The sequence below is a fragment of the Brachycentrus maculatus genome, unplaced genomic scaffold, assembly GCF_059751285.1.
Source record: "Brachycentrus maculatus isolate JH-2025_06_01 unplaced genomic scaffold, ASM5975128v1 h1tg000253l, whole genome shotgun sequence".
NCBI classification, from domain to species: domain Eukaryota; kingdom Metazoa; phylum Arthropoda; class Insecta; order Trichoptera; family Brachycentridae; genus Brachycentrus; species Brachycentrus maculatus.
In genome coordinates, this window is record NW_028281004.1 from 461,886 (window position 1) to 481,991 (window position 20,106).

General features: G+C 36.4%; 1 protein-coding gene across 1 annotated transcript in view; it reads left to right on the forward strand.

The window, feature by feature from the left end:
• iav (transient receptor potential cation channel subfamily V iav) overlaps positions 1-20,106 on the forward strand; it is a 34,611-nt gene that overhangs the window by 6,632 nt on the left and 7,873 nt on the right. The window contains exons 5-17 of the mRNA XM_088265627.1: positions 1,148-1,243; positions 3,317-3,534; positions 4,359-4,584; positions 5,852-5,967; positions 7,955-8,191; positions 9,260-9,411; positions 9,559-9,689; positions 10,976-11,061; positions 15,547-15,708; positions 16,311-16,499; positions 16,863-16,978; positions 17,257-17,477; positions 18,976-19,271. Coding sequence (XP_088121753.1) covers positions 1,148-1,243; positions 3,317-3,534; positions 4,359-4,584; positions 5,852-5,967; positions 7,955-8,191; positions 9,260-9,411; positions 9,559-9,689; positions 10,976-11,061; positions 15,547-15,708; positions 16,311-16,499; positions 16,863-16,978; positions 17,257-17,477; positions 18,976-19,271 — 2,246 coding nt within the window. The remainder of the gene's footprint in view (positions 1-1,147; positions 1,244-3,316; positions 3,535-4,358; positions 4,585-5,851; positions 5,968-7,954; positions 8,192-9,259; positions 9,412-9,558; positions 9,690-10,975; positions 11,062-15,546; positions 15,709-16,310; positions 16,500-16,862; positions 16,979-17,256; positions 17,478-18,975; positions 19,272-20,106) is intronic.

Below are 20,106 nucleotides of genomic sequence, written 5' to 3' on the forward strand. Positions count from 1 at the left end.
GTAATGGTCAGCACGCTCGGCTACCGTTCTGGAGGTCCCGGGTTCGATTCCCAAGGGGGGTAAAATAAATATAAGTGATTTTTTCACTGTCATATTTATTCAAGATTACCCTGGACTGGTACCTAAAGCGGAGGGCTGATCACCTTTCCTTCATGTGTAAACGATCAAGATAACACTGCGTTTATATAACGCAGTGCCCTATGCACCATTGGGGTGCGGATAAGGGTTTTATTTTATTATCAATCAGGTTCACACCGTATCCATGGGATGCGGCGCCTTATGCACCATTGGGTGTAAACTTTTTATATCCCTCATCTCCACCAAATAATGCAAAGGGTCCGTAACTGTATAGAGCAGTTTTATCTTGATCATAAATTGTATGAAGTCTTCTTTTTCGTCTTCTTGGTGTATACCTTGTGGACTGTTAATAAGAGGGATTAGTTTCCCACAATGTCGATTTCTAGATGTCAATCCATATCTTTGGTGGTCTGCCCGGGAGTCTTCTACCTTGTGCAGTGCAATGTGGGGGAGTCTGTCTGGATAGGTGCATTCTCCTCACATTGCATTGTATCACAACATACGAAACACTGTTTTCAAACAAAAAATAGTATAAAATTTAAGTATTTATAACTAACTAACCATCACGCCGCTTCTCCGCAGGGGTAGGCAGAGAGAATAGAGCGCCACACCACTCTGTCCTTGCAAACATTCTTCGCCTCTTCCACGTTCATGCATCTCCTCATGCATACCCGCCGATTGTTACGACTCCTAACCTGACCACTTTCAAGTATTTCAGTCAACAGTCCGCCTTCTCCTGAGGAGTTTTACGTGGTTTCCTCCCAGCAATAAGCAAATGCAGAGAAGTTCCTATTTGACCCACACTAGATGACCCCTCCTGTTCCCAACACAGATTCAAATAAAAACATATTTAATTAGCTAGAAGAAACAAAAATCCACTAAATGATCTATAAACCTTGTACATAATAAGCAAGGTAAATAATAAATGCAATTCCCATCTAAAAAAAAAAAAAAACTTTCAAGTATTTGGCATACCTGATTGTGCCATGTTTTTCTCGGTCTTCCTCTACAAATAGTTTATATGGTATGTTAAGTGTCGAAATGTACCCAAATATGTATGTGTTTGTAGGAGCCAGTGCCCTGCATCTAGCAATAGCTTACTTCAACAATGAGCTGGTGCAAGACCTGGTGGAAGCCGGAGCCAATGTAAACCAGAAAGCTATCGGTAAGTAAAGAAATACATGTCATAATCTACAGCAGTTGGCAATTACATTCGAATTGCATATTTATAGACAATTTAAAAAAAAATCTTGGTTGAAATTCAAGATATATCGCAACATTTTTGGTGTGTTCAAATCCTTGTTTGCAAATCGTTTATTGAAGAGACTGATTTAACCCTTACTGGTCCAATATCGAATCTCATTCGACATCGATTTTTTCCTCTTAGGTCCCATGTCGGATGTTATTCAACACTTTTTTCATCATTAGTATTATCTATTTAAATTATTTATTGACTTGGTGTTTAATTTGTAGAGCTCCATTTTAATTTATGTATTAATTTTAAATCAAACACAGATTTTTTGAGTCTACTAAGTTGTATTTTATTAACAAAAAACACATAAAAAATTATAATTACATCTACATATAAAAATTCTTAAAAATAATATTACCAAAAATTGTATTAAAATCTCTAAAATATGGCCATGTCAATAAATTCTTCCTTTCCCAGAAAACAAATATAAGGGTACATACCTACATCCCCCAGTAGCGACTGTTGTCTCCCATAAATTATTGATGCACATGTTAAAACTGTCAATTGTATAGCTACATAAAGACCGTAGTCCATTCGATCTTCACATTCGTTTGATAATGCCCTAACAAGGCGAAACAATTGTCACAATATAATTTTTTATGTGTTTTTTGTTAATAAAATACAACTTTGTAGACTCAAAAAATCTGTGTTTGATTTAAAATTTATACATAAATCTATTTAAATTCCAAGCTTATATTTTTGTCACTCGTATCTATTACAACAATATGTGGAGCAAAGGACAAAATATTTTAAAGGTTTGTCTGCGGGTAGGATAGTAAGGATAGGGAAGGTAAATGTGAAAAGACACATCACAAACACCAAACAGACCGATTGAAAAGAAATCTTTTAATGAATTTATTTAGCAATTTCATTTGAATTTAATTTTTTATTTTTAATTCTTTTGCATAACACAATATAATATAAATACAAGTATAAATTTCTCGCCATAACACATCATTCTTCAGTAACTCCTTCTCTGTCCAAGCGGCCAGACTATGGAATGTATTGCCTCTCCTTGTAAACAAATGCACCTTCTCTAATAACTTTTCAGAAACGTTTGAGATGTTACGATTTATTATTAGAATTCTAACTGTCCCTCAATCCTCCTCCCTTAGTTTTTCCCTAAACTCTCTTTTTCCTTTGCCTTTCTTATTATCATCAATTTAAAATTTGTTTTTTTAAATGTTCAAGTACTATGTACCCTCTGATTGCAAACAGCTATATACAGTATCAAACGTTTTGATCAATATCACTAGTCTGTTTTTGGTTGGTTGGGAGATATTGCTTTTTAGCAATAAGCCCGCCAATGTACTTATTTATTTTCTGATCATGAAGTTTAAATAAATCAATTGTAACAGCCGTCGTGTTTGTTAGTAAAAGTACTTGAGGTTTATAACACAAGGTTTATTTCACAACACCAGCGCAATATGATTTTATGTAAGATCTGCATTGGTCTCGATCCAGGGAAGAAGTGCGGGTTGCCAACGGTTGTTTTCCAGTACACGTGCTCCATGCAACATGGCGGGTATCCATTGGCTGACATCATTCCCCACTCCTTGAAATCAATATTGCCATGTTACAAAATAATGTAGGCGATCTAGCTACACCGTCGAGTTGGCAACGCTGACGGACACGAAACAAGACAAATTCTAACGGAGATTTCAGAGTGGAACCAACGCCGAGGCGAGCCGATGGCAAAGGCGGCGAGAGTCACCTACATTGTTGATAGCAGCGGACGTTTTTATTTAGATTTTCATTTTGCTTCTTTAATTCATAAATTTATAGTATTAAGTATTTTTGTAATTATCCTGATTTCAGTGTACGCACTTATATAAATAAAACAACTAACTGTGAGTAAAAATATTCTTTGAATTATTCTGGCATACCCTCATTATACTAAAAACGTGATCACTAAACACGGCAACATATGCCCAAAAACACAAAAAATAGCAATACGCTATAATAATGTTCCCGGGTGTGTTGCAGGGAGCTTTTTCCTGCCGCGCGACCAGCAGCGGGGGCGGCCGTCGCGCGGCACGGACTACGAGGGGCTGGCCTACCTGGGCGAATACCCGCTGGCGTGGGCGGCCTGCTGCGCCAACGAGTCGGTGTACAACCTGTTGCTGGACTCGGGCGCCGACCCCGACCTGCCTGACTCCTTCGGCAACATGATCCTGCACATGGTGGTCGTCTGCGACAAGCTGGTACCGACCGACATCCATCTTACTTTTTCTGTGGTCTCAATCCTGTGGATGACACCTCCATCCCTGGATCTGGAGTTCTTCAGCTCCTCATACGTTGAACAGCCCATGTCTTCGTATAAGTCGCAAAGATATTTGCGTCTTGGGAGTCCTCTGCATTTGTTCCCTCGATCGTTTCCTCTATTATCAGGTCCAGGATACTGAAGCGGATTTGACCAGATATCGTTCAATTTTCAATTCAATTAAATTTTATTTATTTATCTACAATTAACATATACGAGTACATTTCAAACTAAAATTTAAAGTGTAAACACTAACGAAAATTCGAAAATAAGCGATGAATACTCTTGTTAAAGATGTAGAAGAATCCCGCTTCTGAATACCCCCACAGACACATGCATGATATTGTTCAGCATAGCGGTAGCTCTTCCTACAGGCATAACTATCGGCAGGTCGGTCCTGTATATAGGAATGTGAAATAATCTATGCCGACGCTGTCTTAGGTAACTATCGAGAACATACAGACTGATGCTCCGGATAATTTCAGGATTATCCATTATACCGCGCAACAATCCATAACAATCGATAAAAAATCATTATACCATACAGGGTTTCTGAAGTTTGGTATAATGTTGACTGTTAAATTCTAAATGAAATGTCCAATATTATAATATAAAGTGTATATATATAAAGTGTATATCTTTTGAACCAGCGTATAACAAGTTGTAAGCTCTCTAAACACCCAGATTTCCCTATTCTTCTCTACATTGAGATGTGGACATACCTAGATACATTGTGGTGAGAGATGTGCGTTTCCGTTTGGGCAGGACATGTTTGGGTACGCGCTCCGCCACCCGAAGCTGCCCGCCAGCAACGGGCGCTCCAACCTGCAGGGGCTCACCCCGCTCACGCTGGCCTGCAAGCTCGGGCGCGCCGAGGTCTTCAAGGAGATGCTGGAGCTCTCCGCCAAGGAGTTTTGGCGCTACTCCAACATCACCTGCTCTGCCTACCCGCTCAACGCCCTGGACACGCTACTCCCCGACGGCAGGACCAGTGAGTCTCTATTATAATTGTCATGTCCGCCTCCGTAGCGTAATGGTCACCAAAATGTATATATAACATTGCTCATTTGCTGCAATAACATTATGGGAAAATAAATTCACGTAACCCTTTGGCTACCATGACTTTTGGGGTGACTAGAAATAAAATGTCCGCCTCCATAGTGTAATGGTCAGCACGCTCGGCTACCATTCTGGAGGTCCCGGGTTCGATTCCTAGGGGGGTCAAATAAATATAAGTGATTTTTTCACTCTTATATTTATTCCGTATTACCCTGGACTGGTAACTCAAGCGGAGGGCTGATCACCTTTCCTTCATGTGTTAACGATCAAGATAACTCTGCGTTTGTATGATGCAGCGCCCTATGCACCATTGGGGTGCGGATAAGGGTTTGAATGAATATTTATCATGTGAAAACTAACTTGATTGAATCGGAGATAGAAGAGGAGGATAATTATTTAAGAGGTTATTGTTACATTTTATTGTTTCTAAGGTTCTGATTTCTCAATAATATTCACAAATTAACAAATTCAACTAATTTTTGTGAAAAATAGACATCCATTTATTGTACATACTTACTTACTTATAACCCTTATCTGCACCCAACGGTGCATAGGGCACTGCATCAAATCGACGCAGTGTTATCTTGATCATTACTTACATGAAGGCAAGGTGATCGCTCTTGCGCTTCATGAACCAGTCCAGGGTAATATTAAATAAATATTACAGTGTAAAATCACTAATATTTATTTTCACCCCCCCTGGGAATCGAACCCGGGACCTCCAGCACGGTAGCTAAACACGCTGACCATTACACCACGGAAGCGGACTAATTTATTGTACCAACTATGAAAATGTGATTTTTATTAATGTGATTATATTTAAATAACAAAATAGTATTTTTTCTTTCTAGTTTAATATGTTCTCCATCAACATCTGAAAGAAATACTAAAATCAGTAAATATTTCAGAAAAATATGTTGATTTTTTACAAACATAATAAAAAGGAAAATTTTTGCCAAAATTTGCACAAAAATGTTCGGTAAGCAAGTGTTCCAATTGGACAAATTGACTTTATTGTGTTCGCTAGTTAGGTTAGGATGGACTTCAGTTGTCTTTTCCGATTAGATTATATTAGGTTAGGTAAGTTTAGAATTAAGTTGTCTTTGCTGGTTAGAAATGCCCGTGATTATATGTACATCTGTGATCATGGGTGAGTGAAATTTGAAAGTAATAATAGTGAAATTGTTCCAATATTCCAGATTGGAACTCGGCCCTGTTTATTATCCTGAACGGAACAAAGGAGGAACATTTGGACATGTTGGACGGTGGCATCATCCAGAGGCTACTGGAAGAGAAGTGGAAAACGTTTGCCAGAGTGAGTTGCTTAGTTTGTAGGTTATAAGAGCTTTCCTAACTACTCCATATGCTAATACTGATATCTAATGTAAATTCATCGATTTTAAATGTAAATTCACAGTAAAATCGGGATACAATTTTATATTGTTTCACATTTTCAATAAATTTCGCAACTTAGTTCCAAAAAAAAAAATTGCTTTGCAAGAGCAGATCTGTCAGGAAGCCTAGATGCTTCTGTATCAGATCTGGGCATGCGGTGGGACAGCTTTCAATTATACTGATATCTCAACATAGATGAAGAAGAATATAGAAGTCTGAGTATTTACAGGGCTTGGCTTAGGAGATCACTTCATACATTATCTAACATTCACCATTCTACACATAATTGTCTACCACACTACTCAAATTATATCTTTGGCAATCTATAGTCAGAAACACATTGTGAGACCATGTAAGAAATATTGATATCCGGAACATGTGTAAGATGGAAGGTATCGTGAGGTGGGACGATGACAACGGAGGGAATACTGGAATGAGCATGGAAACAGAATGTCAGAGAGCATCACTTTTTCTTCTTTGCCTTCTGTCTTCTACTGCTGAGTATAAGCCTCTTCCATATTAAAACCATTAAGATTTCCAGGAGTGATCAGGTCTTTAAGAACAGTGTCCGTCGATGGTTACTTAACATTGGAAGGGACAAGGTGGAAAGTGAATTAATTAAAGTCCAGGTGTAATTATCACATTGAAAAACCTTAAAACATAAATTATTTTTGTATCTCCTGTATGTTATGTTTATAATCTAGTCATTAAAAAAAATATATAAATATTAAAAATTTTAAAAAACTATATATAAACTTTGTATTACCATGTTAGTATTCGGCTCAACACAGGCCATGCCTAAAGAGCCGTAATACGTATAATAAATGTGCATATGAAATGAATATGTATATTGAATGTATCTATGTATTATGAAAATAAATAAATAAATAAATATCCTTGGATTTTTTTCGGTCTGTTGCTGTTTGCAGCCAGTGCAACCCCCCACAGCAGCTATGTAGTCTTAAGTTTTCCGACGCCTCTCATAGCAGCAAATCACTGACTAAATGTGCAATAAATGGGAACCGTAAAATGCACCTAATCCAGGGGTCAGCAATATGTTTTTTTTAATTACCTAACTTCCAAGTGACTCTGAAATCTAGCTACGGCTTATGCAACACCGCTTATCATGACCTACTCAGGCTTCAACTTTTTAAGTTTCATAGCCTATGCCTACTCGTGAGTGGATTTACTCTTTATGTTTAAAGTTACTATAATTTCATGTAATTCATGAGTGAAAATTCTAGGCAAAAACACTCACTCGGCAACGTGTAGCTCTTTCTTTCTCAAACTCAAAAGGTTTTTTTTTGCACATATTTTTGATTATTATCATTTTTAATTGTTCTGTGCATAAATTAAATTAGAACTTTTAAATATAAAAATAAGTTTTATCCTGCCTTCTTTACTTAATAAATGAAAAATGCAAATTAAAATACATAAATCGTTGAATGTTAAAAGGTAACTTTAAATATTTTTCGAGTAACAGAGGTACTTAAAAAAAACCTTTATATTAATAGAAAAGGGTGTTATCAAAATCTTTTTGTGTTGATTTATACATCTAGAGGTGGGGACTGACTGGAGTCATTTGGTTGTGACGTAACACATAACGATACGAGCATTCGTATAGTCAGTACAGCGTTCCGAGTGCTCCATCTGAATTTGGATGCTCACCGCGAGCGACGTTACGACATTATGTCTCGACGAAATGCTCCGGTCAGTTCCCGCCTTAAAATGTGAAAATCTGCGCCAAAATGCATCTCTAATAAAAAATCTGTTACTTACAAAATACTTGAAATTCAATCAAATTATTAAAAATGTCTCCAAAAATTTCCAAACCGTTTTCCACTCATGTTTGACTCTTTTGGTCCAAGAGCTTCTGACCCCCAAATTAACCCATTGTGCGATTGCAGAACCAGTTCCTGAAACGCCTGCTGATTCTATTCATCCACCTGGTGTGCCTGTCCCTGGCTGTATACCTGCGGCCCTCGGAGCGCGGCGCCCCGCTGCTGGGCGTCCCGCGCTCCGCCCAGGAGGCGCTGCGCTACGCCTGCGAGCTCGGCACGCTGGCCGGCGTGCTCAGCTACGTGCTGCTGCAGCAGGGGGACGAGGTCAAGAACCAGGGCCTGGTGGCCTTCCTCAAGCAGCTGGTAACTAGCTAACCATCGACCATGAATATCCAAGATTGCTTTGCAATATTCTTCAAACCCTTATCCGCACCCGATGGTGCATAGGGCACTGCATCATATAGATGCAGTGTTATCTTGATCGTTAACACATGAAGGAAAGGTGATCAGCCCTCCGCTTTAGGTACTAGTCCAGGGTAATATTGAATAAATATTACAGTGAAAAAATCACTTTTATTTATTTAACCCCCCTTGGGAATCGAACCCAGGACCTCCAGTACGGGAGCCGAGCGTGCTAACCATTACACTACGGAGGCAGACAAATGCAATAAAATAATTTTTAACTGGAATTAAAGGCCATTTAGAAATATTCTAAGTGCAAGTCGTCACATCAGTGCTGATTTTTCATTATAATAATTGCAATTACACTTGTAAAATAATTTTTAATTGGAATTAAAGGCCATTTTGAAATATTCTAGGTGGAAGTCCTCACGCCTGTGCTTAGTTTTCACTATAATAATTGCACTACTAAGCAAAAATGCTTTCTTATTAACTGAATTAACAATTATATCAAGATAATATTGATATATCCGACACGAATAAACAAATTTATTGAGATATGGTGCAGGTAATAATAAGTCTAAATAAATGCTTAGACGTAAATGAGGGTCTCTGCTTACTTGTTACCCTTATCTGTACCCAATGATCCATAGGACTAGTAAGCCATTTGGTAGTATAGTCTTCATAATATCCTATCAATATATATACAAAAAAATTATAATTTTGTTAAGTTTAACTTATCTTGAAATATTACGGCGTTCCTGGAACAGCCTTATACCTCCCTGGACTTGAAGAGTTAAGTGGGTACTCTGCCCTTACCAATACCTTCCTGGACTTGAAGAGTTATGTGAGTAATCAGCCCTTACTAATACCTCCCTGGACTTGAAGAGTTGTGTGGGTAATCAGCCCTTACTAATACCTCCCTGGACTTGAGGAGTTAAGTGGGTACTCCGCCCTTACCAATACCTCCCTGGACTTGAAGAGTTAAGTGAAGAATAAACTAAAACATTGGTCTATGTTGCTCGGTTACAGACTCACGCACCAGCCAAGGCAATTTTCCTGGTGTCCAACCTCCTGATACTGGCCTGCATCCCATACCGCCTGATTGGAGACCGGGAGGCAGAAGAGGCCATACTTGTGTTTGCCGTTCCGGGATCGTGGTTCCTGCTAATGTTTTTTGCGGGGTAAGCCTCTTCCTTACGTATTTGCCTCTCACATGTCACATTATAATCCCAGTCAAATTAATTAACAATTGTTTTTCATTATTCCGTATCCGACACTGGATTGTTCATTCTACGGATGAAATATCAATTTATGTATATTTTTTGCAGCGCCGTCCGACTCACGGGTCCGTTTGTCACCATGATATACAGCATGATAACGGGTGACATGTTGACTTTCGGCATCATCTACATGATCGTGCTCTTTGGCTTCTCGCAGTCTTTCTATTTTCTCTATAAAGGTGCGTACTCAATTTACGTTTTTTTTTCATATTAATATAAAGTTACCAAAGTTATCTAAACCCTTACTGGTCCAATGTCGAATCTCATTCAACATCGATTTTTTTCCTCTTAGGTCCTCGGCTGTCCAAACTTAAAACGCAGTAAGGGAAATTTTTTTGTAGTACGTTTTTTTTTGCATTTTTGGACTAAGTAGAATCTACTTAGTCCAAAAATGCAAAAAAAACGTACTACAAAAAAATGTCCCTTACTGTGTTTTGAGTTTGGACAGCCGTCCTATGTCAGATGTTATTTGACTTTTTTTTTCATCATTAGTATTATTTATTTAAATTCCAAGCTTACATTTTTGTCACTCTATTACAACTGTATGTGGAGCAGAGGACAAAAGATTTGTTTCCAATTGTAACTGTCTACCTAGATTTTTTTTAATTTTGGGGACCGGATAGGGTTAACACTTTATTTACCTTTTTTTTTTTAAAGACTTACCTTAAAAACCAAGCAACTTTGAACTAGTAGCAAAAAATACAAGCAATTCATTCATAATTTCTGTACCGATCGTTTGATAATTTTGATTTTTTATTATATTAACTACCAAAAGCCGACTAGCCGGGTTTTCGCAGCCTACGCAGTAAACGACCCAACACTGATTAGTCAGTTTTTCTACCCTACGTACTGGAAATAACTATATGGATTTCAAATATTTTAGTACACAACCATGATACACGATTTACACACAACGAAGGTTTTTTGGAAGACCCTCTGTGTGTTATTGTGCGGGAAGCCAGAATAGGATATTTAAAAGAAATGCTTACATACAGTTTTTTTATTGATATAAATTCTTACACTTTAATTACTAATGACATTAATTATTATAAATTAATCTAATTGATTAAGCAACTTTGAATTAAAATATGAAGCTAAATATACGTCCTTCAGCAATCAAGCGATACAACGAATCTCGGTCTCCGCGCTTCGGTTGGCCGCTTTTGTTGAATCCGCTCGGGAATATCCGTGGCGAATTCGTATAATTCAGTGTTGTCAACCTGACAACACCAAATGGCGTGGCCAGACCCCCACAGTTTGATAGTCCCAAGAATTAACAATAAATATGGGAGTCGAAAACTACAATATATCGTTCCGAACATTTTTAATTTGTTTGCCGACGGATGTTAGATAATTTTGGTAAATTATACATAAAACAAGCATACGATTAGAAAATGTGTTGAAATAAATAAATATCTTTAAATTGAATTGAAGTATTGTAGTGATATTCATCCTTCCAATTTAGGTTTTCCTGGAGTCAAGAATTCTCTGTTTGGCAGCTACCCAAGTACGTGGATGGCGTTGTTTCAGATAACTCTTGGCGACTATAGCGTAAGTTAAAAAAGAAATACTCATTTATTGTATCTTTAAAGACAAAAATAGAAACTAATACCTGTAACAAATGTTAAATTTCATATATTGAGATTCCCAAATACGCACCAAAGAAACACAATTAATATTAATTTCATAGTCGTACAGGAGAAAGTGACCAACTAACAAAACGTAAAATGTTCAGGAGGGCCATTTAAGTCGCTTTTGCTTGGCAAGAAAATAAACATCAATGCAGTTAGTCATTTTTAACAAGTCAATATATTATACTTCCAAGTTTAAAATCGCTTTGGGTTTTTTTCAGGGTAATAGCTAGTAAGATATCAAATAGTCAATAATCACGTTTTTGTAAAAAATTCACTTGGTCACTTTCTCCTGTATGACTACGATATCTATGATTCACCTTAAAAATAATATATTTTTATATATCGCTCAATCCTTTCAAGAACGTCATAAATCAAAAATCCTCAATTTTCAGTTGTGCATGTTTTCGGAATGCCCAGAAAATGTACTATATCCCAGCAAAAGCTGCACATCTTTAACTTAATATTTACCCGCTCCAGGGCTGAAAGTGTTGTTTTTGCATTTTGAAGAAAAGGTATTGTTTAATTATTTTTTGAAATATACTAAATATTTTTCAAATGGAGAAAAAACCTTCGGGTTTTACCTAAAAAGATCTGTTGCACAGTAAAAAGTTCAATAAGTGGCTTGATATTTATTTTTAGTACATTGTGTTATGTTTTTAAACTATAAAAACGTTCTCCTAAAAAATCAAGTTTTTTTATTTATGACGTTCTTGAAAGGAGTGAGCGCTATGTCTCTCGTATGTAGGTACCTATATATTTGTTAATTTTTTACATAGGCTGTAAATCGTCAACCAGATACACCTCCCGACAATAATCTTACGAGATTAAGTACGCAAAGTGTGAGATATTTCTTTTAATAATTTTAACCTTGGGTGCCGTCCTGCTGTCCTGTGTACGGATAAAATTAAAACCGCATTTTGTCAAAGAGATGTGATGTCCAGTCATTACCATAAAATATTTCTTGTTATACCTGTAATTCATTTATAATATCGACATGCCCTATGTAAAGTGCTCTAACTATATTTTTGTCAATTTTGAGATATTTGGTGTATGTTATCAACTGACCCTCATCTAAAAATATAAACAAACAAAAAAAATATATAAAATAAATTACGCCTAGTTTTCAGGCGTATAAGACGCTATCTACATGGAATTTTCGAAATGAACTGAACTCCTAAAACGCTAACTACTTAATTTTGACAAAGCATAAAGTTTCAAAACAATTTAAAACATTATTATTTCGAGAAATAAAAATACTTTGTGTTCTGATCCACTCACATTTTTATTTAACCAACTAGTTTCGGCAACAACCTGTTGCCCTCTTCAGGGTTACATTTATTACTAAATATATATATAAAAAGAAACAGTGTACAAGTTGTTGGGTTTCAAATGGGTAGGGGTGGGGGTAATGGTGTTTTAAGGAGGGGTAAGAGCAAGGAAGGGGATAACTCTGTTTAGGTTGGGTTTGATTTTATGGGAAAAATATTAAAAATGGGACTTTGACTAACGTTTATTTGGTTATTAATTATATTTAATTTTTGTTTAACCGCTTTTTTTATTTCTAACACCTCTAAAAAATTTTTTTTTTTTATCCCATCTTCAAAATTGAACGAATGATTATTACATAAGATGTGGTCCGCGAATTCCGAATTCCGAATTCGCGGACCACATCTTATCTAATAATCATTCGTTCAGTTTTGAAGATGGGATAAAAATTTTGCATTGTAATAACAGAACTAGCCAAATTAATAATTTAGAGGTGTTAGAAATAAAAAAAGCGGTTAAACAAAAATGAAATATAATTAATAACCAAATAAACGTTAGTCAAAGTCCGATTTTTAATATATTTCCCATAAAATCAAACCCAACCTAAACAGAGTTATCACCTTCCTTGCTCTTACCCCTCCTTAAAACACCATTACCCCCACCACTACCCATTTGAAACCCAACAACTTGTACACTGTTTCTTTTTATATATATATTTAGTAATAAATGTAACCCTGAAGAGGGCAACAGGTTGTTGCCGAAACTAGCTGGTTAAATAAAAATGTGAGTGGATCAGAACACAAAATATTTTTATTTCTCGAAATAATATATCAATATGATCCACAAAGTTAATGCTTTCAATATTCAAAACATAAAACATTATTTATCGTGTTTTTGAATATTTTATACTAGTTTAGAATTTCAGATAAAACCTTTAATTAATAAATAAAAATACATTGAAAAAAATCTTCTAGCTTTCTCCTGTAAAGTAACAGATTTGCAGATAGAATACTTTACGTAGGGGCCGTCGATATAAGATATGTAGAGGTCCTAACCAAAACGTTACATTTCCATTATAAATGATTTTAAGTGATCAGGAATTCTAGCTTGTAAAATTGTTACGTTTTGGTGGGATTAAATGATTTCATGTTGGTTTAACAGAGGATTAGTCACGTTTTGTCGCAACTTTAATTAAAATTTCGATAGAATACAGTAAACAGAACAGATTTGCATTTAAAGGATTTTTTGTGCAATATTGGAAATGTAACTTTTTGGTGAGGACTTCCACATATACTTTTATTCAATGAATCAATTATCATATCAAAATTATAATATATCCAATAATGCTCCTTTGCGATTATGTTGAATGTCGCTGCGATAATGGTGAATGTCCGCTTGAGTAGTGGTGAATGCCTACTGCAATTATGTTGAATGTTCGCTGTTTAAATAGCTATTGTAATAATGCTGAATGTTCATTCCAATAATGATGAATGTCTGCTACAATAATGGTTAATGTTTGCTGTAACGTGAATGCTTATTTCGATAATTCTAATTGACTGCTATAAGAATGCATTGCATTACTGATGAATGCCTGCTGTAAAAATTATGAATGTCTTCTTTTTTCTTCTTCTGCTTAGTGTAGGCCTTGTGGCCTGTTTTTAAGAGGGATTAGCCTCCTGCGATATCGATTTCCAGCTGTCAATCCATCTCTTTGTTGGTCTGCTCAGGAGTCGTCTACCGTGAATGTGTATTTCAATAATTCTGCAATAATGTTGAATTTCCATTTCAATAATGGTGAATGTTCTCTGTAAAAGTTGTGAATGCCTTTTTTAATAATTCTAAATGACAGCTGCAGTAATGCTGAATGTCCATTGTAATAATGCTGAAAGTCAAAAGTGATGAATGTCCACTGCAAAAATAATCAATGTTCGTTGTAAAAATTGTGAATGTCTGTTTCAATACTGCTTGATATCTTTGCAATACTGCTGATTTTTATATTATTTTAAATCTGTTAAGAACACCAAGAATCTCAATTTTGTTTTAAAACGACTACATTACTCAGATTCTGAATAAAACAGCTGAATATTGTATTGAAAATAGTACTCCAGTTTATGTGTAATTTAACAAATATTTAGGTACAATTTGAAAAATAAAAAAACTAATGTAACAGTGTACACTATGTCTTTCTTTTCTTTTTTGTAAACTGAAGCAGAAATTTATTTATTGCAACTGCAGACAGTTGGTAGAATTTTATATTGAATTGTTGGGTAATATATCCAAAATTAAACACGGTTATTGGATTGAATTCTACTTTCAAATAAAAGTAGAATTCAATCCAATAACTGTGTTTAATTTTGGATATATTACCCAACAATTCAATATAAAATTCTAAACTTCAATATAATATTACCCAACAATTGAATCAGAAATGTTTAAAATTCTTTTTGATATATTATAGAAATATGAATTTATGAAAAAAGGAAGTATTAAATGCTTCTTTTAAAATTATTGATTTTATCTGAAAATGTTATGTTTTATGATAATGAATTTATATTCCGTGTTGTATGTTTACAAAAATGAATGTTTTATGTACTGTAGAACTACTGTAGGCTACTTGAACTTTGATGTGTTACTTGAGCCCAGTACATTTTTAAAAATTTAAATCTGTATTTGGTCTACAATAATGAACGTATCGACATGATTTATTGTTTCCCTGACAGGTGACACTTATTGTCACCATACGTTCATTATTGTAGACCAAATACAGATTTAAATCTCTTTTTTGTTCTGGGCTCAAGTAACACATCAAAGTTCAAGTAGCCCCGTTCTATGGTATTGTTTTATATCTGATTTTGCCTTATATGTTGGTGGATGATCGTTGTAAATAATAAAATAGTATAATCTCATAAAACTATGTTGATACCCCAACATAGACGAAGAAGAATATGGAAGTCTGGGTATGTACAGAGGTCACAACCTATCATATATTGGTTTAATTGGCCACTTTATACATGTGTAGAGTTCACCTTCTAATAATTCCTAAAGGAAGAGACAAACCATAAATTTTCGAACAGAGATTTGGACATACTGAAAATATTGTGAACTACATATAAAGATGGGTTTTATTTGATTTCAGTATGCAGATTTGAGTTTCACAACGTACCCGAACCTGAGCAAGACGGTGTTTGCCATATTCATGGTGTTTGTGCCCATCCTTCTCCTAAACATGTTGATAGCCATGATGGGTAATACGTATGCACACGTTATAGAACAGTCGGAGAAAGAATGGATGAAGCAGGTGAGAAACGTTCCCAATTGTTTTAATATGATCACATATCGCTCACTCCTTTCAACAACGTCATATATCAAAAATCGTCAATTATTATTTCTGCCTACCCCTGTGGGGAAGCAGCGTTATGGTAGTAGTAGTAGTAAATTTTTAGTTGTGCATGTTTTCGGAATGCCCAGAAAATGTACTATATCCCACCAAAAGTGGCATATTTTTGACTTAATATTTACCCGCTACAGGGCAGAAAGTGTTGTTTTAGCATTTTCATAGGTATTGTTTTATAATATAATTAAATTAATTAAAGTATATATATATATATATATATATATATATATATATAATAATAAAAAAAATACAAATAGAGGCTACATATCTGTGAACAGAGTGTAGTATTAAAAAAGCTATTTACTCCATATTTTTTGTAATCTTAAAAATAATATTGGGAATTTTTTCCTTTTTTATTTTTATAATTTAAAATCAGTTGTTGACTATGACTCAGTTGGTGGCAAGGTGGTATTTGCTGCGAGCTGCGTACTAGGATTTCCATACAAATATGAACTTTGGTCTTTTGGTGCCCTTTTGATGCTATCTTTACGAATTTTTTTTTTCAGTGGGCCAAGATAGTGGTGACCCTGGAGAGGGCCGTCCCGCAGTCGGATGCGCACCACTACCTGCAGGAGTACTCCATCGGGCTGGGGCCCTCGGACGACCCCCGCTATGAGCAGCGCGGCGTCATGGTCATCAAGTCCAAGGCCAAGACGCGCGCCAAGCAGAGGAAGGGGGCCGTCACCAACTGGAAGGTACGCCGGAGACTGGACACCAAGAATTAGAAACAGCTTCTGCCCCCTCTTTGTCCTTGAATATCCCAAGTTTTTAATATGAATTTCTACTGTTACAAAATGAATATTCCAATAATAACAATATGACAATGACTAAAGCCTCCTTCCTATTGTCCATGTTCCCACCGATTTAAATAAAAAGAAACAGCTTTCCGCTTCTTCATTCTTCAACGTTCCAAGGACACAACTGTACAATTTAGACTTAGCTTCACATACAGTATTTAAAAATTATGCAGAATAACTGCTTTGACCATACTCTCGGACACATTGTCTGCAAACAGCATTGGTTGTGCATATATTAATATTTTCAAATGATTGTTCTAGCGCGTTGGGAAAGTAACAATCAACGAGCTGAGGAAACGTGGTATGACGGGTGAAGATCTTCGGAGGATAATGTGGGGGAGAGCTTCCATATCTACACCAACCAAAATACCTATCAAGTAAGCTCATTGTTTAGATTACTGCACCACTTGCAAGAAAAAAAACACCCTATGACATGATTGTAATTTATATTTTGTAAATTAAAAGCATTGTTTTTGTGGTATGGTAATATAACACTCTCCTTATCATTCATCATTTACTGTGTAATACCACTTTAATCTCTTGAGTAGTAAGATATTAATGACATTTTAAAACATGGTTTGTTCAGTTTGTAAAATATGTAACTAGCCAACAAATGATTAAATCGTGTTGTGACCGTGATTGATCTTGCACACAGGCCGCTGGCAGACACGACGCTCCAGTCAGGCGGGCAGAACATCACGGGCGGGTTCGGGGAGGCGCTGTCCACGGCGTTGGACGTAATGGCCTTCACGCACGACCTGGACATGGGCGGCGCCAACGGGCTGACGCTGCAGAGCAACAGCAAGCCGCCGCAGGCCGTCAACCCGGCGGTCAGGGTGCCCACCGCAGACATGTTCCCCACGGCTGCTAACACCGGTAACCTATCTTCCTAATTTTATTATTCTTCTTCTTCTGTGCGTGTCATGTCAGGTCCCCCTGACGTCGACTATCACTTGAGAGTAATTGTCCTTGTCTCGGGCAGCTCTTAACAGGTCCTGATCCCCATCCAATCTCGTATATTCCAGATCTTTTATGATTAAGTGCAATAATTGTTTACAAATTCTATCTGATTCTATTTATCCTATGCGATCTCTCAGAAGAATGTGCGACAAAACGATGTATGATAGATGTTCGAATAGTGAAATAAGGAAGGAATGCAAAGCTGAGATAAGCATTATCGATAATATTAAGACATGTAGAACGAATGAGTGAGGAAAGAACGGTAATAAAAAATTATGAGGCGAAAGTAATTGGGAAAAAATGCAGAGGAAGACCGAGAAAAACATGGCACGATCAGGTATGCCAAATACTTGAAAGTGCAGGTTTGGAGTCGTAATAATCGGCGGGTATGTATGAGGAGATGCATGAACATGGGAGAGGCGAGGAATGTTTGCAAAGACAGAGTGGTGTGGCGTTCTATTCTCTCTGCCTACCCCTGCAGGGAAGCGGCGTGATGGTTAGTAAGTTTTTTTTTTTTTTAATTCTATCCTACTACTGCTACCACAATGTTTTCCTGCAGATATAAGTAGAGAGGATGGAACAACGCACTCATCTGTACTGACAAACACTAGCTTCCTTCACATCCATACATCTCTATTCATACTTACCTTCTGGTTATATAGACTTTCGACAGAAGATTTTAGGTTCTGGTTGTACTAATTCATTTTTAGACGTCTTCGTTTTGTTCATTTGCTAAATATATTTTCTATGTCAAGATGTCGTTAGGTGGGGAGGGCATCGAAGAAGACAATAGTATGCAAATGTGAAGAGAATGGAACCATTCAGACTTCCCCACATTGCATCACACGACCACCACAAGGTAGACGACTTCCAGGCAGACCACTAAAGAGATTTATTGACAGCTGGGAATCGACATTACGGGAGATTAACCCCTCTTAAAAACAGTTCACAAGGCCTACACTAAGAAGATGAAAAAGAAGTTTAAATATATGATCCCTGTCCAATCTTGTATATTCCGGAGCCAGGAGAACTGCCAATTCAATTCAATTCTGCATGATTTATTTATTTTCAATTAACATATACATTACAAACTAAAAAATTTAAAGCAAAAACATTAAATGCATACAAAAATCTGAAATATGCAAGAACTATTGCTAAAGGTGTAGAAGAATCCCGCTTCGGAAAACTCCTTCAGACACATGGAACAGATCAATATCCAATGAGGTATTGTTCAACATAGCGGTAGCTCTTCCTACAGCCATAACCATCGGCAGGTTGATCCTGTCTTCTGCCCACATCTTGTTTACCCTCTATTTTGCAAAAAGAATCTTTCTCTTTGCTCTTTTATTATTTTTTTTCTTTGGGGAATGAGCTCTCTTATCCTCAGATTGATTAAACAATTGATTTCTTTCAGGGGGGCTTTCGGCAGGTGCTCTCAACAGTTTTGCTGTTCCTCAAGCCCTGGGGGATGGCAAGGCCCCGCCGATTCTCGGCCCGGCGACTGCGACGTCTGTGAAGCAGGCGATTGCCGGTTGCGGTATCGTCGCGGGGCAAGTCTCGCAGCCGCTGAAGGTCTACAGCGACCCGCTGAGGGAGATCGTCCACTTGTCGGACTCCAAAGACTCGTCGGAATACGAGGATAAGATCAAGACACTCGCGGTGGAAGCCGCTAATTTGTTTCACGTTCAGGAAGTTGTTCCTATTATGAAGGTGAGTCTGTTTAAAGCTGTGATTCTGTAACTTTAACTCTTTGGTTACCAAAATCCGATATATCGGCTTTCGGTACTCTAGCGAGAAATACCAGATCTGTTGAATCTGACGTCATGATTTATCAGGTTAAGTATCAGGTACATTTTGCACAGTACGTTAGGGATTCCTTCAGGCTTGTGCAAAAATTTTCCATTGAAATTATGTTTTTTTTTTTTTAATAAGTTTTATATCAATATTAATAATTGAATGATCATTTATACCTTACAATTAGCTGTAATATTACTAAAATTTCTGTTACAAAAATACTTAAACAGAAACGAGAAAAACAAAGTAAACTAAACCAATTTTGTTTCTGTGAAGAGTAAGTTGTGTAAAGCTGTGATATTATTTGAAAACATTAATAAATAATATGCAATAAATTGATACAAATATAATACATATTTTGTATAACTAAAAAAATACTTTATTTATTTATTTGTTAACCTTCCCCTCCCGGTGATATGTATTAACTATAACTCCACTTTTCAAATGAGAATATCCGTATAAAATAAAATAGATACGTCCTCAGAATTTTTGCATTGCTTCGTAATATAATCATATATTATATAAAAGTATTTTAATATAAAGTTATTCATTTGCAGCGACGGAAATAAATAATTTGTGAAAAAATCAGGAATAAAATCACAAATACACAAACGCTTTGTAAGTATGTCGCAACGTGTGTGTTTACTCCGCCAGGCGCCAGTAGTGTGCAGATCGTCTCTTGTGGTGGTCGTGTCGCTACGTTAGCTATTGCGGCTACTTGCAATGTTTTTACCCCTTTTTTTAGGTAATT